Here is an 18044-nt window from a genome sequence, read left to right as displayed (position 1 = left end):
GCTGTTGGTCACAGCTTTTATTGTCATGTGGAAAAAATCAGAATGAAACAGCGGGCACTGAAATAGCAGAGATGGGAGATGAAAGACAGAGAAGGCTGGTGCTAGGGACTATGATCTCATTGTTCCCGGGGGGCCTGCTTGGTGAGAGCCCTGATATCCTTTGATAAATGTACCACACTTTTAACCCAGTTCAAATTGGGGTTTGTCATTTGCAGCCAAGAGTCCTAAGAAATATAACACTGTCCTTATTGTGACATACGGTGACCAGATTGGTTTACTCTAATGATTCACAATTACACAAGATAAAATACTTAAAATGCATTCTAACTTTAGTATCGCGAGCCCTGGTGGCCAGTGCCTAGAGGGCCCCATGAGAGGAAGGGCAGGGGTGGTGCTAGGAGTCCCCTCTGACGACATGCACACCTGCACTTGTTGGAGAAATATAATTAAAAACAAATTTAAAGTGAGAAGATAAAGAAAATAGTTTATTTTTCAGGAAGCACAAAACCAGCAACCTAAGAGACTACAAAGACAGAAAGAAGTCTCATTCTTTTACAGAGCTGAGTACATGCAACCCATTCAATACTTCAGGCACATTTTGCAATTTGGAGTCAGGTGATAGCTGAAGTTAAGCTCATTTCTTCTGAGGAAGTTGGAAGATGTGACATTATCTTCATTGATGATTATGAAGAGGATCAGAATATGCCACCCCAAAACATGCCACTTTGGCATGTGGATTGAGTTGATGGCAATTGAGAATCAATAGATGCAGAAAGACAAAAGCTCCTTCTCAGAGCTTCCCTTATCTAACTAAAAGCAGAAACTTCTGAGAAATTAGGACTGCCATAAAGCCCCTCCCTGGGGGAGTTTTATGGGCATGAAGAAGATGGAAATTTGCACCAAGATGAGGGCACAAACAAACCTCATTAGACAACACTTACCTGCCATGCATTTCCTACTCACCTTCTCACAATTTAACACCTTTTGGTAAAATGGTATATAAGCTTCTGACTCTAACCACTTCTTGGTTTTCACTTCTTTTCTGTGAGTGCCCCCAAGCATATAAAAATATTAACATCAGTAGAACTTGTATGCCTTTTCCCCTGTTAATGTCTTTTGTCATGTTTGCAGATACTGAATCTAAGAGGGCAGAGGAAAAGTTTTTTTCCTCCTCTACAATTACATTTCAGAGATGGCTTCCAGGTGCTTGGGGCAACGTTCCTGAGATGTGAGACTGACAAGGTTAAGCCACTGAAAAGATTTATATACATTGAAAAGGACAGAGGGAGAAATTATGAAACAAAAGGGAGACTGGGGCGGGGGGCGAGTGTCCCCTTAATTTCAACAGGCAGAATTAAGCCTCTTATTTTTAATTTGTATTTTCCCTTATACATCAGTTCTCTGCCTGTTGCCCCCATACCAGTGTGATGTGGGATATTCAAGAAGTATTTGTAAAAATGCTGCATCAGCCCCAGACATTCATGCTTTATTTGGATGCCCCAGGTTATTGGGCTGAGAAATATACCACCTTCATGATAAACTAATTGGAAACAATCTTAATAGCTTCAAAAGGGAAAACTGTGAAGTCATTAAGAAGAATCAGATATTTCTTACATGTCTTGATAAATTGTCAGGTTTAACAAAAGGCAAGTTGTAGAACAGCATGTATAATATGTCATCATTTAGATAAAAATAATAATTAGATGATTGAATATGCACCTCTTGAAGAATATACAAGGAATTCAATCTTAAAAGGGAAACTAGGAACTGAGAAAACCCCCAATTGAGGGAGACTCAAATTTCACTATAAACCTTTTGGAATTCTTAAGCTTTATACCATTTTTGTGGTTTTCTTTCTGAAAATAAATACAATATTTAAGTAACATCAGCAATGTAAATTCTGAAACATGTCTTATTTCTACTATTACAAGGTAAGTATCACTCAAAATTACAGAACTCTTTACCTGAATAAAACCGATCCGGGTACATTTTTAAACAAAAGGCCAGTGTCTGCTTTATCAGATGTTCCTTTTCCTGTTTTATGTCTAACAGACAACACCATGAAGTTACTTAAAATAAAAATCAGCTTTCCCCTTACTGTCACCAGTGGTTACTCAGCCAACAGGTCTTCCTGAGCTTTCACAGACCACTTCTCCTCCATGGCACCTGCAGAAGACTTGTGCCTTGAGGTCACAGAATAACAGGCATGATTTACACCATGAAGTCCTCCTTCAAACCAAGTTTGGGGCCAAAATCTGATGTTCTCCTCCTCCTGAGTTACATGCCGCCCAGTATCAAGAACTGTTACTTCCTTTTTACTTCAGAGGCTTTATAGAACCTTCTTCTAAATTTATTTTTATTGAGATATAATTGGCATATAACAGTGCATAAGTGTAAGGTGTGGATTTGATACTTTTGTATATTGCAATATAATTACTGCCGTAGCACTAGTTAACACCTCTATCACATCACATAATTAGCAGTTCTTATTTGTGGAAGGAACAATTAAGACCTAATCTCTTGGGACTTCCCTGGCAGTCCGGTGGTTAAGACTCCACACTTCCAATGCAGGGGGTGTGGGTTCAATCCCTGGTGGGGGAACTAAGATCCCACATGCCGTGCGGCGTAGCCAAAAAATAAAAACAAAAAACGAAAAAACTTGAAAAAAAAAAAGACCTAATCTCTTAGCAACTTTAAATTTATGATACAGAATTGTTGACCATAATCACTAAACAGTGCATTAGATCTCTAGCACTTATTTATCTACTGATTACAAGTTTATACCTTAAATAGCATCTCCCCCAACAGAACGTTATGGGCAACTCCCCCTCCCTCTCCACAGGAGCTGCACCCACAAGCTGGGAACTGCAATTCAGGCAGAACAGAGTTTTTCCAATGGGTCACCCCCTGCCTGCCCCCCGCCTTATGAGGACATATGGGTTGCCTGTCTAATTGACCCCACCAGGACCTCTCTGATTGCCCACCTGCCTGGTCCTTGAGAAGGAATGCAGGTAGAAACTGGAACAAAGCAGAGGAAGGAGCCCTGGCTCACATTCATCACTTAACAGGTACAGAGGGTGCAAACTGAACAGAGGGGCACAGTGGCTCTCGGCTGTGAAGAAGAGCCTCCAGAAATGGGTAACACCAGATCCCTAAATAGGAAAATCCATTAGTTGTCTAATACAAACAACTTTGGACCATCATGGACTGAAGGTTCGTGTATCATCTTGCTGTCTTTTCCTTTCTCCCGGGAGACCCTGCACAGCTCCTCTGCTGGGAGTTGGCTGTTGCAGTGAGCCCATAAACACAACAGGGGTGTCCTCTGTGTTCTCAGGCTGCCTGGCTGGGATGTCCACTGGGTGGCCACCACTTCCTAAAGTAGCTGAGGCCCCAACAGATGCTGCCAGCCATCACTAAGGAGCCCTGTGTCTCGGGTCCCAGTGGCTCAAAATAATCGAGGGCTTTGTGAAGCCAGAGGGTGACCTACTGGCATTTTCTGGAATAACTGGCTTTGAGGGCTGGTGATCCCCATCCTGGCAGTTGGCAATGTTCCAGATGGTAGAGGCCATGAACTGGCCTCCTGAGACAGGACACATTGCAGTGAAATCCCCAAGAGGCTGAAGGGGATTGGGACGTGCCACCCCAAAATATGCTCCTTTGGCACATTGGTTTTGAGCTGGAGGCAATTGAGAAACAACAGACACAGGAGGAGCTCTCTGTCCTTCCTCTCTCTGCCTATAAGCAGGGCAGAAGTTTCCCATTTTTAAAGAAAATTTCCATGCGTAAAGGTGCCCCCTCTCTTATACCAAAAAAAGGAGAGGGACTCATCACCTGAGATGGGCCTGAGATGCGTCTGCATAAACCACCTTTACCTGTCATTAGTGCTTCCCATACGTTTCCTTAGTTACCTTCCCACAACCCCCCTCCCCCAGAATTCCAGACCCCCTTTCCTTGGTCTAGTCGCTTCTCCACAATTTAGTGTCCTTTGTTAAAATGGTATAATGGCCCCAGGGTCTAACCACCCATTTGTGTTTTCAATTCTTTCTAGGAAGCTCCCATACATAATTAAAAACAAGAAAATTGGATGATTTTTCTTCTATTAATCTGCCTGATGTCAGTTTAATTCATAGACCTCAGGGAAACATAAGACGATGGGGGGAAAGTTTTTTTCCCCTCCCCTACAAGGCCCACGATGCACAGGCAGTGGACGTGAGAAATAACCTTTGCTGTGGTGTATCTTCAGAATATGGGGCAGTTTGTTATTATAACAAAATCCCAACAGATATGGCAGGCTCTGTGGTAACTACAGAGAAAACAATCATGTTAGTGAGATATCCGGAAACCAGGCCAAGTAAGAATGGTGGCGGCAGTGCAGGTATTATGGTTGAAGAATGGACCACCTGTTGGGGGCCAGCGGGGAAGGTGTGGGGTGGATAACAAAATGGATACCTCCAGATACTTGAAGGGCTGGCTGCATGAGACAGAAGAAGGCGAGGATTACTCTGTTATTTCAAAAGGCAAAACTGGAACCAGGCCTGGAAGTTGACCTAAGCCCATTCCCACCACATTCCCGAAGGAGGACAGGCACACATCTTGTTCACTAGGAGGTGGGTACCTGTCTTGAGGATAATTGCATAAAGGATTCCACTTTTGCAAGGCGAGTAGACCAAAATCCCACAGCTCTGTGGAAATGACACCCCAAAGCGGTATTGAATGTACTTAAAATTTCCCCTATATTATATTCCATTAAACACCAACTTTAAGGTTTACAGGAATGCTGATGGTTCTCCTGGTCATTTCGGACATCACTGCAAAGTATGCAAATGCCCGTCAGCTCCCACAAACCAGAGGGCAACTTGCAGTGCCCCCAAAGTCTTAAAGCAAGTTCAAGCTTTATTAATGACAAAGACTCTCCTCCTTGACCAAACTCCAGCCAGGCTCCTCTGAGCCCTCCTCTCAACAAGGCCTGGACCTTGGGCGTCTGTTCATTCTGGCAGTGCCCTTAGCAAGGATCATGTTAAGACAGTTTAGTAAGAGATACCCTACCCCCCCAACCCATGATTCTGATCTAGCTCTTCATTCCCCACCTTTGGTGTATACATACATCCTTGTCCTGCCTTGAGCAAGAGTCCTGTTAGGCCAGTGATGTAGACCACTTGATGGCCTCCCAAAATTTGTATATTGAAATCTAACCCCCAAGTTGCTGGTATGAGGAGGTGGGGCCTTTGTGGGAGGTGCTTAGGTCAGGAGGGTAGAGCTCTCATGAATGGGATTACTGACCTTATAAAAGAGACCCCAGAGAGCTCCCTCATCCCTACAACCATGTGGGGACACAGTGAGAAGACCAGTCCATGAACTACGAGGTAGGTTCTCACCAGACACCAAATCTGTCAGCAACTTGATCTTGGACTTCCAGCCTCCAGAACTGTGAGAAATAAATGTCTGCTGTTTACAAGCCACCCCATCTATGGTATCCTATTACCGCACACTGAACAGACGAAGACAGCCAGTTAAGCAAGAATCCCCCTGGTGGATGGAATTTTCACATACTGATGTATGGAGAAGTCATTCTGGCTTATATATGATTTAACTTGAATTTTATGCTAACTAGAACAGCCTGTTTGCAGTCTATCAAACATACATTGTACAACTGCTTCAGTCATTTAAAAAAAAGGTGCATTGATCAGAAGTAAAGAATGTCCATTTAAAAGATAAAGATTATTTAATCTTCAGTCTTCCTTAGGACGCCAGTACAAGCACTCCTTTGATGATAAGACTCCCTTTCCAGGCACCAAAGCCCTACTGACTCACTGCTGATCTGGTTTTATTTTTTAAACCTTGATGAATGTACCCCCTATCTGTTTGATGTTCTTTGTTCTGACAAGATATAAAACTATGCTGAAAAACAGGCTTCTCCAGAGCAGTTCCTCAGAGTTACCTGAGAGGCTATCTCCCAGGTTATAGTCTTCAGTCTGGCTGAAATAAAGCTCTTTTCTATTCTTATTATAGATTGTTTATTGATTATTTCTGTCAACACCCCCTTCTCGCTGATGTTTCCTCTTAGTAATTTTCCATCCACTCACCGTCTACAAATCCCAGCTGTCTTTGCAGTATTCAGAGTTGAAGTCAGTTCTATACTGAGGTCTCTTTCCCCTCTTACAATAGTACTGGATGAAATCTGTCTTTACCACCTTTAACTAATGTCCGGCTTTATCTTTGACAATAACCTTTGAAATGGATTCAAATATGTCATCCAAAATATGCCTGTTTTGTGCCAGTCTCTGCCTGACAATAGTAATTCTATTGGCTAGAAATGCCGGGGGGTGGGGCGGGGGGCACTCCCTGAGCCTGGTGAGGTTCCCACAGAGCCCCTTCCAAACTAGTGTTACAACTGGACCAATCCTTGTGGGTTTTATTATGATTTTGCAAGATGCTCTTCAGCAATAAGTATTAGGAAACTTTGAAGAAAAAAAGAATTTTTTACTTACAGTTCTTGGAGCATAGAAGGCATGTGGTGGGTGGCGGGAGAGAGAACACGAATGGCCTGGTGGCCTTGTTCTGCTTTTATTGGGGTCAAGGGTAGGGGCCTAGTGTTTTATTAGTTCACTCTTTATTGATGAAGTTAAAACGTAAGAGCAATAATTTAGTCACAGGAAGAAGAAAAAGAAAGAAAAGGAAAAAACCAAAAAAATAAAACCCAAGCAGCCCAAATGGCCAGTTAACTAAATCAACCAGGATCGCTAAAATAAAGAAGCCTCTTGGGGGTCGGGGGCAGGAGTTAGGAGGTGCATGCTCAAGTCCTGGCTCTCTATCTAGTCATGTGGCTGGCTGTATATTTATCTGAGATAGCCTTCAGAATGCCCCCTTTGAAATGGACACCTCAGCAATCAAAGTTTAAGTCAGGCACTTACATTGCATACATTGCAAAAAGAAAGGGTAACTGTCAGAGCTTACACCACAATGCTTCTTTGCCATAGGATTATTTTGAGCTGAAGTCAACTGAGATAAAACAGACACAGGGGCTTCCCTGGTGGCGCAGTGGTTGAGAGTCTGCCTGCCTATGCAGGGGACACGGGTTCGTGCCCCGGTCCGGGAAGATCCCACATGCCACGGAGCGGCTGGGCCAGTGAGCCATGGCCGCTGAGCCTGCGCGTCCGGAGCCTGTGCTCCCCAACAGGAGAGGCCACAACAGTGAGAGGCCCGCATACCGCAAAAAAAAAAAAAAAAAAAAAGCAAGCTGTTTGCAACCCACTAAACTGACTCCTGACCCACTCAAGGCCCAAGGCCCACAGGGTGAAAACACCATTTGGTCTCCCATGCCTTCATGGTCCATCATGAGCAGGACAGCTTCCCTGTGTTCATTGTGATGGGTAGCAGGAGGCTTGGGTAAGTCAGATACCTTACTGTGTACAGCCAAAAGACAGGGCTACACTCTGGAAACTGCAAACAGGGCCATGGGGAAACATCATAAAGCCCTTCTAGCCCTACTGGCCAAATGTCGACCCAGGGTGCTCACCTCGACAGATCCCTAATGAGACCTTGCCAATCTCTCTTCCTCCTTCTTTGCCTTTCGAAGGATGTGAAGGACCTCCTGGGCAGGTACGTAGCCACCTGCGGTGGAGGAGGTGATGGGTGCAAGGAGGACTGCAAGTGGGGCCAGAGGGGACAGTGAGACCTGTGTCCACTGGAGGAAGAACAGCCTGAGCGTGCAGTACCCAGAGGCCACCCCCACCATGCTGAAGACCGTCTGTAGGGTGCCAGGGCAGACAGAGGCGCTCAAGAGTTTCCAAGGTAAGTAGTGGGGGCCCAGGTGCTCTTGGCAGTGCCCCACCCTGCTCCTAGCCACTCAAGGCAAGGGCCACCAATGGGGGGGGGGGTCTCAACCACACTGCCCAATGCCCAAATGGTTCCCCAGCCCCATCTCCTTGGCACCACCAATATCCACAGTTGGGGTATGGGATCATGCAGCAACTCCAGGTTCACAGCTGAACTCAGCCAAAGGGAGGCCTGGGTGGGGGTTAGGATGAATGGGGGATTATTTGGCCCCTGCTAGGGCCTCACCCTCCCCACCCTGACCGTGAAAGGTCCCCTTCTCCCCTCCACCCCGCACCTGTCTCCAGAGGATGTGGTGTCCGACCCCTCCATGGCATACCCCTACCTCCTCTTATATGAGAGCTGCCAGAGGCGCTACCTGAGCACCCCAAAGGATGGCACACCCCGTGGCAAGGACAGGTTCCTAGCCTACCCCTGTGCAGTGGGCCAAGAGACCTTCTCCTCAGGGAGGTACTACTGGGAGGTGGGCATGAACCTCACTGGTGATGCACTGTGGGCCCTGGGCGTGTGCAGGGGCAACGTGAGCCGGAGGGGCAGGGTCCCCAAGTGCCCAGAAAATGGGTTCTGGGTGGTGCAGCTATGCAAGGGAAAGAGGTATGCACCTACCATGTCTGCCCGGACACCCGTCACGCTGACTGAGCCCCCCAGCCACATGGGCATCTTCCTGGATTTCGAGGCCGGAGAGGTGTCCTTCTACAATGTGAACAATGGTCCCACCCGCATACCTACTGCCAGCCCGCCTTCTCTGGCCCCCTGCAACCCTTCTTCTGCCTTGGGGCCCCCAAATCGGGCCAGATGGTCATCTCTACAGTGACCCTATGGGTGAAGTGACAGCGGCGCAAGGAGGGGGAGCCTGGGCAGCCCTGGTTTCTCCAGAAGGTGATGTGGTCCAGCTCAGCAAGGCCCACCTGCCCAGCTTATCTCGCATGAGGCATTTGAGAGCCATCAGCTGTGCAGGGTGGTTTCACAAAGTGCAAATATAATCATGATTAAAGCAGTTAAACATTAAGAGGCTATATTTACAGATGCTTCATAGAGAAGAAAACTTCCATAGTGGGTCAGTTTCTAAAAACATATGTACCAGGCACAGTGTGGTGCAGTGTTCTTGGCCATGTCCCCCACTCTCCACTTGAGATGTTGCCATTCATTGGCTCCTCCATGATTCAGGTTTTTATATGTAGAGGCAAGTCCTCAAATATCTACCTTCTTTGTCCTCCACAAATTCCATATTTGGGTCCTTCACAGGGGGAAAATGAAAAAGTCAAGAGATTTTTCAAGCTGAAATCCTAAAAGCCTCAGAGCTCCCCACCTCCATCCCTTCTACCCAGGGAAGTTGCAGGAGCAAAATTCAAAGAGTGAGGATCAGAGAGGGTCCTTTCTTTTCACTCCCTCTCCATCGCCCACCCCACCACCTCCCCCTGAGCCCCGCCGCTGCAGACGCATTAACAGCCAGGTAACAGATGCCAGAAACCTAGAATTCTGGTCAATGTACTCGTACCCCAAGAAGGCCAAAGTCCCTGCGGGCCAAGCCCCTCACCCAATAAGTTCTGACCGTTCCCAGCCCGGGGACGCGCGAAGACACCCAGGAGCGCACGGGGAACGATTTGGGGCCCACGACACAGCCTCAGCTTCCCCTTGTCTCTGCGCTTCGCGGACAGCCCAGTGACCGTGCGGGGCACCCCGCTGGCCCCGGCCCCGGCACCCCACCTTTCCCCAGGCCCGACGAAGAGGCCAGGCGGTGCAACACCGCAACAGCCCAGAAGCAGCAGCGCAGGCGGCGGCGGCGACGCAAGATCAGCGGGTGAGCAGCCTCCAATTCTGTCCGGCCCGCGGGCCGCGTGACAGGCCACGGCCAATCCGGAACTAAAGTGGGTTGTTCCAAAGGAAAAAAAAAAACCCAGCTGCTTCCTGCTTCCGCCCCCGCTTCGACTCCTCTTCCTCCCGGCGTACGGTATTCCTAGGCTCTACGTTCCCGGAGCCTCTGCAGTCCCGGAGCCGTATATTCCGCATCCCAGGAGTCGCGCAGCCTTGGACCCCGGAGCCCTTGTGCTCCGAAGCTCCCCGAGTCCCCTGGTGCCCTGCACCTCGCGTCCCCGGAGACCCCGCGTCCTTGCGCGCTCCCCATAGTCCCGGCAGCGGCCGGCCACCGCCCGACCCGGCGGACCACACTGCCCTCCTCCGTTCCACCGGTGCCATGGCCGCCCCGGACCTGTCCACCAACCTCCAAGAGGAGGCCACCTGCGCCATCTGCCTCGACTACTTTACGGATCCGGTGATGACCGACTGCGGCCACAACTTCTGCCGCGAGTGCATCCGGCGCTGCTGGGGCCAGCCCGAGGGCCCGTACGCGTGCCCCGAGTGCCGCGAGCTGTCCCCGCAGAGGAACCTGCGACCCAACCGACCGCTCGCCAAGATGGCCGAGATGGCGCGGCGCCTGCACCCTCCGTCGCCCGTCCCACAGGGCGTGTGCGCTGCGCACCGCGAGCCACTGGCCGCCTTCTGCGGCGACGAGCTGCGCCTGCTGTGCGCGGCCTGCGAGCGCTCGGGGGAGCACTGGGCGCACCGAGTGCGTCCGCTGCAGGACGCGGCCGAAGATCTCAAGGTGTGGGCAGGTTCAGGCGGAGCACGGCCTAGCAGGGGGTCGCTGCGGGTTGGGGGGACGTGGCTTGGGCGTGGGGGTTTGGGGGCCCCATCCTGGCCCAGGTTGTGGGCTCGGGTCTCAGCCTGGTCCGGGTCTCGGGGGGGTGTAGCGGGGTGTAGCCTGTCCCAAACCGGCACCCTAGAGGGACTGGGGCACCGCCCACCAGTGAGGCGCTGGCCTGGGGTTCTGGTCGTGGGGAGGGGGCGTGCTTTCTGAAGTCTAGGTCCCACCGAACCGGTGGGAGGGCTGCCTGGGGCGGAGACTGGGAAGGTTTGACCGTTGGCAGGGATGGAGCCGGGAGAGGAGAAAGTGGGAAGGGAACCTCAGAGGTGGCTGGTCCCAGGTGGATGTGCCCGGATGAGGACTCTGAGCCCTCGGAGGGTTGTGGGCGGGGCAGGCCAGGGCTGTGGGGCCGACGCCAGTCCTCAAGTTCTGGTAAGAAGAGATGGGAAGGCAGCCAGGAAGCCGCTGCAGAGCCCCAGGCAGGGATCAACGTAGGGACAGAGCCATTGCCCTAGGAGGCTGACGCCAGGGCCCACCAGGCTTTCCCAGTAGGATACTCTGCCAGCTGACAAGCCAGGGCTCAGCCCTGCTTTGAGCCCAGGCTGAGATGCCTTGTTTCTCTGTTCTGGAAATGCATTTCCTTAAAATCCAAACGAACACCAGCACTCCCTTCTCTGCTAAGAGCCTCAGGGCAAACACTTACCTGGCTCACCTGGCCAGCTGCCTACTACATTCCTGCGGGAGGGTTTGCTTCTGAAACCCAAGGTATTAGGTACCTGGGTGGCATCTTTCAAGCTTTTTGACTGTGGTTTGCGTTTTGCTTTATGGCCAGTAGTGTGTCTGCTGAGGTGCATCAAGTACGTGCTTTAGTCAACGTTAGGATCAGTACTCTGTCACTATCACAGAGCAAGCCTCTGGGACAACAGAATAAACCTATGCCTGATCCACGTCACTGGGCTTGTCCTGACACAATTCTTGTGGTTTTCTTCTCACTTGGAGGTATAACAGGCATACAGGAACACCCCCTCCTTACATCAGTCTAGCAGATTTGCACTTCTGTCACTGAGTACCCCAGTCAGGGTGTGGAAAGTAACCAAAAGAGCAGAGAATGGCCAGCAGCTCTCTAGAGGCCTCTCCCAGCTGACCTGATAAAATCTCATGTGGTAGCACTTAATCCTGTCTTATCATAGGGGAGGAAAAGCATTTTCCTCTACCGTGTCATGTTCTGTGACTGAGGCTTGCAAATTAAAGTGACAAAAGAGATCAACAGGTGAAGGGACATATACTTTTAATAGTCTTTTAAATTGTACATTGCACAAGGGTTTCACAGAAAAGTGAAAAACTCAAGTGGTTAGACTCGGGCTTATAGTCCATTTTAACAAAGGATGATAAATTGTGGAAAAGCAACTAGACAAGCAACTAGAAAGGGGATTTGGGCTTCTAGGGCCAATAAATTGTGGGAAAGGAACAAGGAAGTATATTGAGGGGAACTAATGGAACATCAGGGTTCTTTGAGTAAGGTTTGTTTATGTAGACTCATCTCGGTGTCAACAACTTGTCTCTGGGTGGTGAAGGGAGGAGAGCGGAGAGCTCTTCCTGCATCTGCTGTTTCTCAGTCACCTCAGCTCTAAATAATCTTGATGCCGTAGTGGCATGTGTTGGGATGGCGTGACCCTTCACTGTATTGGTGCTTACTTTGTCTTAATGCTGGAGAAGATGCCCCAGCAAACTGCTCTTACCTGCCATCAGTGGGCCGTGGCTGGTATTTGCACAGCCTGGGAGTGCTGGCTCTATAAAGCGCAACCTCCCAGGGCCCTGGTGCATCTAGAACATGGATGGGGGGAATAGTGGAATCCCCACCAGCGCCGTTGTCACTCTCGTGATGGTCTTTCAGATCCTCCTGCATCTCGGCCCTCCTGGCTTTCCCAGGTGCCAGGTGTGTCGTAGACAGGGTTGAAGTGCGGGTTGAAGTAAATGTTAGGCATAGGCCTGAAATCAGGACCAAGGAGCCGGATACACATGTGCCCATCCCGTGGCTCGTTCCAGTTAGCTGAAACCCAGCAAGTCCAGTTCAGGCAGAGAGAAACGAAGGGGTTTGGAAGAAAGAAGGCGGTGATGCAGCGGGAAGTTGGGTTGTGAGAAGGTTGCCCTGAGAGTGGGGAGGGGTGGGAACAGCAGAAAGGATATTCAGGCAAGGGGAAGTGGCTGGGTAGGGCAGTGGTGGGAGGGCCACGCCAGTTAGAGGGCATCTCCTGGCAAATTTGAGTTTGCTCCACCTGTCATGTCCCAGGCCCAGTTTTCCACAACTAGTCCCTGCCAGCTGAGTTCAGGCTTAGCTGGGGTTGGGCAGGTGGGAGCAGGTGTAAGGCCCAGCCTGGAGGCCTGGCCTGGCCGGGGTCACTCTGGGCTCACCTCCCCGTAGGGCAAGCTGGAGAAATCCCTGGAGCATCTGCGGAAGCAAATGGAGGATGCACTGCTGTTCCAGGCCCAAGCGGAGGAGACCTGCTCCTTGTGGCAGGCAGGTGGCCAGGCACCCAATGTGGGGGGGGGGGGGACAGGGGGCATGAGGGCCCCCACCGCAGGACGCCACTATTCACATTCAGCCTCATTCAGCCCCAGACCCCATGTATAACCCACCTCAGGGTGGGTTTGGGGGTTGGGAGTGGGGGTCAGGGAGGACCAGGCATGGGGGGCCCTGGGTGTACTGGTTTGGGGATCAGAGAGGGATGGGTATGAGGGCCCAAGTGGTGGGTTTGGGGTCAGGAAGGGATGGATGTGGGGGACCCCAGATTGGTGGTTAGGGTGGCTCCAGGTCCTAGGCCCTCAGCTGTCCTCCCTGACCCCCACAGAAGATGGTGGAGACCCAGCGGCAGAATGTGCTGACGGAGTTTGAGAGGCTGCGTCGTCTGCTTGTGGAGGAGGAGCAGCGGCTGCTGCAGAGGCTGGAGGAGGAAGAGCTGGAGGTGCTGCCCCCCTTGCGGGAGAGCGCGGCCCGGCTCGGACAGCAGAGCGCCCAGCTGGCCGAGCTCATCACGGAGCTGGAGGGGCGCTGCCAGCTACCAGCACTGGGGCTGTTGCAGGTGAGCTGGCACCCATTCCTGGGGGTGGGCATGTGGAAGGGAAGGGAGGGCCGGGCGTGGGGATGGAGAGCAGGAAAGTGGAGGAAGCATTGTGCAAAGCAGGCTGGCTGACTGGTGCTCGCCTGGACCTGTCAGGTCCTCACCAGCTGGTCTCCTTCCTATGAAACACAGGGAGTGGACACCGCTGCTGAACTGCACGAACTGCTGTTAGTGCTTGTCTGGGAGCCCTAATGGGGACGGGCCAGTGGGTCATCACCCAGCTCTCTGAAGGTTTGGGCCCACTGGACTGAGAGAAAAAGCCAACAGGTCTCCCATAGGGATTCCTGCATGGGCCCAGTGCTACCCCTGAGAATCTGCTCAGCTCCTGGCCCCTGCAATTTGTGCCCGCAGGTGGGAGCCAAGGATCCTGCATGCGCAGCCCAGGGGGCTTCCTATGGGAGGTGACCCTCCTTGGAGCCTCAGAGCTGAGTGGACTTTCAGGGACCAGTAAGAGGCTCCCAGTTGCCATCCTGGGGCTAAAATTTAGTCCTTTGGCCTTTGCTGAGCCATCACGTGATCTTAAGCCTGGGAAGCAGGAAGAATCCCGGACAAGTGTGTGGCAGGGATTGAGGGAAGTCAGCAGAAGTGGGCTATGGTCAGTAAAGTGGTGGGAGGGCTAGGCAGGCAGCTAGGAGGTGAGAGGGAGCAGCCCTCAAGGATGAGTGAATGTTGCTGGAGAAGCTGCAGGGAGCAGAGGTTCTAGAAGGAGGACGGGTTGGCCCAGGACGTGAGAGAAGAACCCCAGGTTTGTGTGAAATGCAGTTTGGCGTCTCAGCTGAGATGTCCCAGTGTGGGAGTGGTGTCAGCTGTCCTGGCTGCATTTCATGCCCTTCACCTGGGGCATGGGTGCTGACGCAGTGTGTGTCTCTCCCACAGGATATCAGGGACACCCTGCGCAGGTAGGAGCTTCGGACTCTCCCCAGGGAAGGTGGGCAGGGTTCAACGTGGGCCCACTGCAGGGGTGACACCTCCACTGCCCCTCCAGAGTCCAGGACGTGAAGCTGCAGCCTCCTGAGGTGGTGCCCATGGAGATGAGGACGGTGTGCAGGGTCCCAGGGCTGGTGGAGGCCTTGCGGAGGTTCCGAGGTGAGTGTTGTGCAGGGGCCGGGGGGATCCCACACGCTGTCTCCAGTCCAGAGGAAGTGCCAGTCCTGAGCTTTTGCTGGTGGGCTGGGGTCTGTGGTAGGAACAACACGCAGGCTCCCAGTTCATGGATGAGAAACTAGGAGGGGTCAGGGCTATTGGGCAGAAGACAGCAGCTAAGGGAAGGCCAGGTCCAAACTTTTCACTGATGCATTTAGGAAAAATAGAGGTGGGACCACCCTCCTAGGGTCATTCAGGTGCCAGAGCACCCATGTGGACCCCAGGTTTGTGGAGTCTGGGATGAAAGCTGCCCTAGGACACACACACACACTTCTCTCTGGGGACTAAAAGAATGGACATGGAAAGCACTCAGGGTTTCCTTCTGTGCTCTAAGGGGCATGAATCACAAGGAAGCATGGACTGCTTTCTAGAACGTTCCAAGATACAACTAGAAGTGGTTAGGGGATCTTTTCGAGTGAGAAGGGGCGTGGTCAGTTTGTGGGCAGTCACAAACTGCAAGGTTGTATGGGTCTGGGGCAGACAGCTTCGAGGGTTGACGACTGTTCTGTCTGCAGGGGACATGACCCTGGATCCTGACACCGCCAACCCTGAGCTGGTACTGTCAGAAGACAGGAGGAGCGTGCGACGGGGGGACCTGCGGCAGGCCCTGCCCGACAGCCCTGAGCGTTTCGACCCCGGGCCTTGTGTGCTGGGCCGGGAGCCCTTGACCTCGGGCCGCCACTACTGGGAGGTGGAGGTCGGGGAGCGGGCCAGCTGGGCCCTGGGCGTCTGCAGAGAGAACGCCAACCGCAAGGAGAAGGGCGAGCTGTTCGCTGGTAACGGGTTCTGGATCCTGGTGTTCCTGGGGAGCTACTACAACTCCTCCGAGCGGGCTTTTGCCCCTCTCCGAGACCCACCCCGGCGCGTGGGCATCTTTCTGGACTACGAGGCTGGACATCTGTCCTTCTACAGTGCCAACGATGGGTCGCTCTTGTATACCTTTCCTGAGACGCCCTTCTCGGGGACCCTGCGGGCCCTCTTCTCACCTCTGTCCAGCAGCCCAACTCCTATGACCATCTGCAGGCCAAAAGGTGGGCCTGGGGACATGCTGGCTCCCCAGTGAGCAGGCCTCTCATAGCCCCTTGTCCTGCCTTCCGAGTCTGCGAGACACTTGAGAAACCTGAGAAGAGGGTGCTTGTCCTCTGAGCTATGGAAAACACTCGTAATGCCACTCGGATATGTGTAGCAAACTGAACTCTGTCACTGCCACTCCCAGGAAGCCATGTGTGAGTGTGTGCGGGCTGGGCTGTCCTCCCTCGGGGGACTCTGCAGGGTCATCAGGTGCTGAGGCCCCATTCACCAGTGCATCACACACAGTCCTTTGCAGAGCCCTGAGCCTAGGGCTCTGGTAGCTCTGGTTCCAGGAGCCTCACCAGCCTGCCCCGCCCAGCCTCAGTCTGGGGTGAGACACCAGGGCCTGCAGAACTCTCAGGCTGCAGTCTGAGCACCCCCCCAAACCCTGGGGCCACACCTCGAGAAAGCTGCTGTCTTGTGAGACTGCTGGCCAAGAGGTGGCTCCAAGCCCACCAGCCTGTCTTGGGGTCTGGTCTAAACTGGTGGGGGTGTGGGTCTGGATGTAGTTGCCTCAGATTAACTGGGGTGAAGCAGAGTCCTCAGGTGACAGGTGATATGGGAAAGGCCACAGGGAGGGAACTGGGAGCAAGTCACTGAACAAAGTGGTTGATTAACTAGGACACACAGATGCCCTCAAATCCCCCTGAACGTGGCCCACTCAGGGCTTCTGGAAAAAGCTCCTTCCCTGGTTCCCAGTGCAGAGGTTCAGTTCTGGGAGGTCTGAGGGCCTGGAGGTGAGTGTGAGGCTCAGAAATGACACCTCACTGTTTCCATCTGAGCAGCACTGAGAAGAGCAAGCTGGCGTTGCTCTCTCAGATGCCTCTTTGGTGGCCCGTGGCGTGGTCCCTGAACTCACCCAGAGTCTCACTCCTGCCTGGGGCGGTGTTGGGGGGGGAGGAGGCCACAGAGAGCCCTGGCTTACAAAGTCCAGGGTTCGTTTTTGCTTTAAGTTTTGACGCTGCTTCACCTTTCTCAAGAAGGTGTGATGCGGCGTCTCTGCACCCCTAGATTTTTATTAATTGTAAGGACCATTCTCACAGTAAATAAACTAACAGTTGTCTGTAGTCCCCTTATCTTTAAGGATGGGGGGTGGGGAAATCCTCCAGAGGGCCTACCCTCTGGGAGGGGATACAGAAACAAGATGCTCACTGGTAAAGTCAGGGATGCAGCTGCTGCCCACACAAGCACAGCAACTCCTAGGTATGGTCTCGATGTTCTTTGGCTCAACACGTGTGTTCATTTCATGCAGGTACTGTGGGCATTTTTTTCCTTTTTTTCAGATAACCTGATAAACATTTCCCATGGTCCACTGTGTTCAATAGCCAGTACTTTTCCATTTACTTGATTATTTACTCATTCTCCCATTCTTGGGCTTTTTGGTTATTGTTACTATGTATACACCACTTTTGAATATCTTGAACAACAGTTCCTTCAAATTATGTACACGGGGGGAAGTATTTTCTCAGTTGAGTCAGGGGTCTGGCCATGTTTTTGGCTGGGGAATTATTCCCATATGATTTCCCAAGGAATGGGGCCCACTGCTTCACTTCCTGTTGAGAATCTGAGCATAGTGTTTGGTTGCTGCCTGCAGCAAGATTTGGACTTTAAGGTTTGGGACTTCCACAATGGCCACTGGAAACCTAGCCTGTGGGGCAGCCTCGTGAGTTTAATAAATGAGCACACAACTTCCCGAGGACACCAAGACGCCTCTGGCTGTGGCTTTAAAACAAAGCTGGACACAAGTGTAAGGGAGGAAAAATCATTTTCCCTCAACCCTTCTGAGTTCTTGGCTGAGACCCTGTAATAAAGCTAAACAAGAGAAAAAGACGTTTATTGACACGTATACCTCAGGTATGCATAGGAGAAACCCCAGGAAAATGAGTAACTTAGAGCAGCAGCTTAGATCTCTGGCTTAGACAGCATCTTCAACAGAGAACAATGTTTATGCAGAAATGACAGGGAAAGCAGTTATAGGCTTCCAAGGTCGTAAAATGAGCAGGTAAACTAATGGTACCTAATGCTAGTTAGTAAGGTTTGTTATATGTAGATCCTACCCCGCCGCCGCCCCCCCCCCTCCTCAAGCCCAATGCCATCTCCAAACTGATAAGATTAGAATTGTCTCCAAATCTTTCCTGTGGAGAGGGGACAGGAATACCTCTGTAAATGTGTGTCCTGCTTTTAGATAGATGGGGAAAGGCAGGGAGCTTGTATTTGCTTCTCAACACCTCCAG

The 18044-nt window shown here is 51.6% G+C and overlaps 2 protein-coding genes across 3 annotated transcripts; both read left to right on the top strand.

Moving 5' to 3' along the window:
* Positions 1–7628: 7628 nt before the first annotated feature.
* On the top strand, positions 7629–8664 carry TRIM17 (tripartite motif containing 17). Its single transcript, XM_060094572.1, is given in 3 exon segments — positions 7629–7791; positions 8121–8543; positions 8546–8664. Coding segments are annotated over 3 exon segments (705 nt in total).
* Positions 8665–9761: 1097 nt separating this feature from the next.
* Positions 9762–17608, top strand: TRIM11 (tripartite motif containing 11). Of its 2 annotated transcripts, none has more exons than XM_060094991.1 (6): positions 9762–10435; positions 12900–12995; positions 13330–13557; positions 14473–14495; positions 14582–14682; positions 15255–17608. In XM_060094991.1, exons 1-6 carry the CDS (start codon positions 10028–10030, stop codon positions 15800–15802), a joined length of 1404 nt encoding a protein of 467 aa, XP_059950974.1. In that variant the 5' UTR covers positions 9762–10027; the 3' UTR covers positions 15803–17608. The 2 variants fall into 2 exon arrangements, with proteins under 2 accessions (XP_059950974.1, XP_059950973.1); XM_060094990.1 differs by having other exon boundaries at positions 13327–13557; positions 15255–17606.
* The last annotated feature ends 436 nt before the right edge of the window (positions 17609–18044 follow it).

The sequence above is a fragment of the Mesoplodon densirostris genome, chromosome 3, assembly GCF_025265405.1.
Source record: "Mesoplodon densirostris isolate mMesDen1 chromosome 3, mMesDen1 primary haplotype, whole genome shotgun sequence".
Taxonomy (NCBI): Eukaryota; Metazoa; Chordata; class Mammalia; order Artiodactyla; family Ziphiidae; genus Mesoplodon; species Mesoplodon densirostris.
This window is presented reverse-complemented; position numbering and strand designations above follow the sequence as displayed.